Source organism: Montipora capricornis, chromosome 10 (assembly GCF_036669925.1).
Source record: "Montipora capricornis isolate CH-2021 chromosome 10, ASM3666992v2, whole genome shotgun sequence".
Lineage (NCBI taxonomy): Eukaryota > Metazoa > Cnidaria > Anthozoa > Scleractinia > Acroporidae > Montipora > Montipora capricornis.
The window spans coordinates 71,731,860-71,736,859 of record NC_090892.1 but is presented as its reverse complement, the minus strand read 5'-3'; the positions used below and the strand labels follow the sequence as shown (position 1 = coordinate 71,736,859).

The following is a 5,000-nucleotide window of genomic DNA, read 5'->3' as shown; positions in this document are numbered from 1 at the left end:
GGAGAATGGGGATGAGAAGATCTGGAAATAATTGGATAGAAGTGTTGAGACAACACAGAAGATTGAACATAATTGTCCAGACTGTGGTGGATAGAACATCTCCACAGTGGACATTTTTGGATTTCTGAGCATCTTTGGAAGAGGATGAGAAAATCACCAAGTACTCTCTTCTGGCAAAGGAAATCAGGAAGATGCATTGGGTGTCCATGAAGATTATGCCATTCGTGGTCGGTTGTTTGGGTGTGGTGTCTGGTTGGTTCAAAGGTTTTTTTTTTTAAGATCTTGGGATTCCAGATGTGTTGGGAGGAATGCAGGCATCCAGAGTCACTGGGATCACCCTAATCCTCCACGTCCGGACCTCGGCTCCAGATCTGGGGTTGAGGTTAAGCAGTGTTTATGCCTGCAGAGTCAATACCATCTCAGGAGGCAGTGTGGCCCAGTGGTTAGGGCACTTGCCTTGAGATCCGGAGATCCCCGGTTCAAGACCCGCTCTGACCACTCGTTGAATTTGATCCTGGTTCAACTTCCCAGCTGCACTTGTAAATAACTGGTTTGCCTCGGGCCAGTTGGGATTCTTAACAGTTGTTGATGTTCTGTTCTGTCAATTTGTTGAGTTTCATTGGCCCCCTGAAAAGCCCCTATGGGGAGCGGTCAATTAAGTATGTATTGTATCTCCTCACAGGTTGCTCTGTCCACAGAAAGGCTGCATGAAAAGTAACATTCATCACTTTTGAGTTTTATATTTGCTTGTTCCTGCACATTATAATTGTAATCAGATTCCTCAAGCAACTAGACCCTCCGTGAGGGTACACTGGGTTGCCTGTGGTACGTGCACCGTTCCAGACAATTTTTTTCAAGTTGGGCGGTCATTAAGAAGTCATACCAGACGAGGCCCTTCGGCTCACAGGTCCTCACACGTTCGTATGACGAAACAGATCTGTCCTTGCGTAATATTTAGCTCTAACAGTGCACGATATTGTTTTGGTACTGTCTATCATTGTAGTGCCATGGTAGAAGTCTTGGGTAAATAGTCTGAGAAGACATGTGGTTACTAGCAAAGTACTGAACCCAGAAAGATTGAAGAAAATAAATGGGAAGTGAGAAACACTGGCTTCTGGGCTGACATGTTGATAAACTTCTTTTGACCACAAGTTTAAGCGTGCCCTCTGAGCATCTGACAGCTTTGTAATACCGAAGTTCACTGAAGTTAAGCCCTATTGGGCGGGGTTAGTGTTTGGATGGGAGACCAAAATGATATACCCCTCATAACACAGAAGCATCGGACCAAAAATACTATTAACGCTAACAAATGCGAACTCAGCAAGGTACAGATTTTGTTAGCTTGCTTTATGCAAAAACAAATATTGATGTAAAAGTAAAGAAATATTGATACACAGTTTTTAGAAAGAGCAGAAGGAAGTTTCCAGGACGATCGCTCGAGAATAACATATTTACGATATGAAAACAACATTTATTTTGAACCGTGAATATAGAATATAAAAAGTTACGATCAGCGACAAACATTTTGGGGGATTTTTGCAACGTTCAATTTTGTTATTGTACGTTTTGGCTGCACAAATAAATCGCAAAATCGAAAATGACATCGCCGGAATTCAGCGGGCGTCAGGATGAAGTTACCGCGGCATGTTTACTCGCCAAACAGTGAAGTATCTGTGTCAAATGATGGCAAGATACCGGGTTTTTGTAAGTTTCTTTTTCTGTCAAGTGTTATAAAGTTTGACAACGAAATGAGCGAAGTCAAAACAAAGATCACAATCGCCCAAGTCTTGTTTATGCAAAGTTAAAATTTACTCTCCAAGACGCATATGGCGTTATTTATTCTAACCAGGTAATTCCATCATTTTGGAAATAGCAGCTACTTTATTATTCAACTGCGTCACAATTCTTCACTGATTTTGGGGCTCATTTTGTTGAAACTCAAGCACGCTTCCAACAGGCCTGGGAACCCTTCCTGCTTACAGAGCAATACTAAAAAACTTCTCCCATATCACATTTCAACCTTAAGCTTGAAAATTCAATACACAACATGATATTATAATTCACAAAGGCAGAAAATACCACAGAATCCTTTTCCAGCGAAAAATTTATTGAAACAAACAACATATTTGCTCTTAGAGGCGAAAACCTCTTCCTATTTCATTGCGTGCGTGAAGACAAGAAACTCGATCGTGTTAAATTACCATGTACTTCAGGTCACTTTGATTTCGGCTCGACGGGCGATAGATTTTTGTCGAAGTCCATCGCCTGTATATCCAATTGACTTGCCATTATTGAGCTTTATAAGGGTATATTTTGTTCAAAGATCCACTAAAACGCCATTCGCATTACATGACTTTCGACGCCATTGCCGGTTAAGTTAATTGTTCTACTGTGTCCACCAGAGAAATCTACGCATTTCCCACTACCCTCTCGATCCTACGAAAATACGCTAAGAAGGCTCTATGCACAAAGCCACCACTTAGCAGGGGAGTGACAGGCAAGACTTTTCCCGACACGGAAAATAAAAAAACCCACGAAATGAAACCGAGATTCCGACTGGGTTTGGCAACCCAGTAATGAACAACACAGAGTTCTGCAGTCCAATGCCACAAGTCAAAAGTCAATGTTATGGTTCAAATGAAATTTTTTTCTTGACTCAAAATTGTTCCAAACCAGCTCAATTTTAATTGTTTGTTGTTCAATATTCATTATCATAAGCCCAAATAAGGAAAAATCAAAATTGAACTGGTTAAAAATTTTGAACCAGGAAAAAATTTGAACCATAACCTACAGGTAAACCCCCCCCCCCTCCCCCCACAACCCCTAAGAAAAAAAGAAAAGAAATAGGATGATAGAGGATAAAAAGGAAAAACATCCTCTTATTATTTTTTATCCAACCAAGACTCAACAGTCCTTTGGGAAGCAATTTTGTACAAAACTTTCCAATTCAGTGATAATCCACTGTACAGTACATGACATCTTACAAATAAAACACACCACCATTCCATTGATCCACCTTCTTGCGACAATCGAGTCCAGTCCACAAACTATGAGATGAAATCCTTGCAAAAAGAATTGAATTTTAAACTCCATGTTATGTTATTAATTTATCAATGTTTACATTTTTCTCAATAATAAATTGTACTGTCTCTCTCTCTGCATTTGGCTGACTAGAAAACGATTCCCGCACACTGTATACATAATGGAAGATACATGTAACTGCAGGAGCAAGCAAGCCAACCAACCACAGGACATTTTCAGGGATGTTGCTAAGAGTTGAAATGAACTGAAAGGGATCGACTTTTTAGCAGCTGAAATAACGCCTTACCCAAACAAAAGCAGGATGGCTTACAGGTCTTCTGAAGCACAGCCCAAAATTACAAGTTAATAATCAACTTGACATAGCTAAAAAAACATTCCACTTACAGTATGAAGGAAATTCCTTTAGAAGTGGATTGTGGAATGAACAGTATTGAATCATAAAATGAAAACTGTCACACATGATAAAACCAGAAAAGTGGAAATTTAGTCTTCAATCATCTCCTAGTATTTAAAGGTTGGAAAGGGAAAAATAATTTTATGGGGTATCAAAAAGAAAACTACCACAAAGAAAGAAAACTTGATCACTGATAGGAAACATCGATCATTTTTAGGGATTTTACAAAGTAATGTTTCATCATTTGATATAGTTGTTGAATTAATCAAAAAGTCAACTACAAGAAGACATTCTGAAAAGTGATACTACATGTAGCTTGGAAAGTGTGGAAGAACTGAGAACAGCTACCGGTATGTTGGATTAAGGGACACCTGGAGGAGGTGTGCGGAATCGAGGCATGCTTTAGCTCGGCCATAGTAGTAGTGGCAGTAGTTGAATTAATTATACTAATGAAGGCTTCAAAAATAATACCGGTAGTCTTTAGTTAAGACTATTATTTTTGCTTACAAGTTACTGTGTGATTCTTTAAAGAACTTAATTGACCTACACAGTTATTTACCTCTGTAAAAATCTGCATCAAAATCTTGAATCTTTTTAAAATGTCTGCAACAACGTGAGTTAAGTAAACAATATTATTGTGCAAGACAATTACAAACATCAATAATACTTAGTCTCAGACTGCTTACTTATAGGCAAACAATACTTCACAATTAAATTTTGATCGGAAAACATGAATAGAAAAGTCAATATCATTACAAAACAATCATCACTAAAATATTATTTTGAATTGCTAAGAGACAGTGAAAGTATAAATTAAGTGGCACTATAATAAATATTGTTACTTTATCTGAAGGATACGGAATAACCCTGCATCCAGCAACCCGACTGTTAACAAATTCAGCTGCTACTTCAGCTTTAGCTCTCCCAATATCTTTAGGTCTACAAATAATAATGATATAAAAAAAATTACACTATAAAAGGGAATTACATGTAATGCATCATATCTTGTTCTTCTATCATTAGCTCAACACAACAAGTGTAAAATTCAAAAAAGACTTACCTAAACAAAAATTGTCTATTTAAGTTTGAGACATCTATTGTGTCCATATCAATAACATCAATATTCCTAAATCCACAAAGGGCCTAAAAAAGAAAATTGAATTGAGGGTTAAAAAACGTGTAGGCCATTTCCAAGTTCATGTCTGTCTCCTCTTCAAAGCGAATCTAAGTGCAAAGTTTTGATGATGGTAATTAGTTCTACATTAAGTATGAGTGAAAACTAATTTTCATAAGAAAAACTTTGCAATTAGACTCACTTTGAAGAGCAGGCACACATGAACTTGGAAATGGCCTATCAAAATTGTTTATTTAGGTATTTTTTGTTTTGTGGTAAAGATACTAGGCATTATATAAAAGTTAACCTCATTCCAGGGTACTAATGAATTGTCTCCCAGAACAATTCAAGAAGTACAAGACTGGAAAAAGGATTGGTTAAAGGCACCAAGATAACATCTGAACATCTAAACAGAGCCATCACCAGGTTAAAAGTCACATAACGCTGATG

At 37.7% G+C, this 5,000-nt stretch overlaps 1 protein-coding gene across 2 annotated transcripts in view; it reads right to left on the bottom strand.

Moving 5' to 3' along the window:
* The window catches only part of LOC138018444 (NEDD8-activating enzyme E1 catalytic subunit-like), a 26,733-nt gene that overhangs the window by 15,381 nt on the left and 6,352 nt on the right, over nt 1–5,000 (bottom strand). For both annotated transcript variants that reach the window (XM_068865069.1, XM_068865071.1), the window contains 4 exons: nt 4,497–4,579; nt 4,295–4,375; nt 3,996–4,039; nt 2,998–3,062 (listed from right to left, as the gene is read on the bottom strand). In XM_068865069.1, the coding sequence (XP_068721170.1) occupies nt 2,998–3,062; nt 3,996–4,039; nt 4,295–4,375; nt 4,497–4,579 (273 nt within the window). The remainder of the gene's footprint in view (nt 1–2,997; nt 3,063–3,995; nt 4,040–4,294; nt 4,376–4,496; nt 4,580–5,000) is intronic.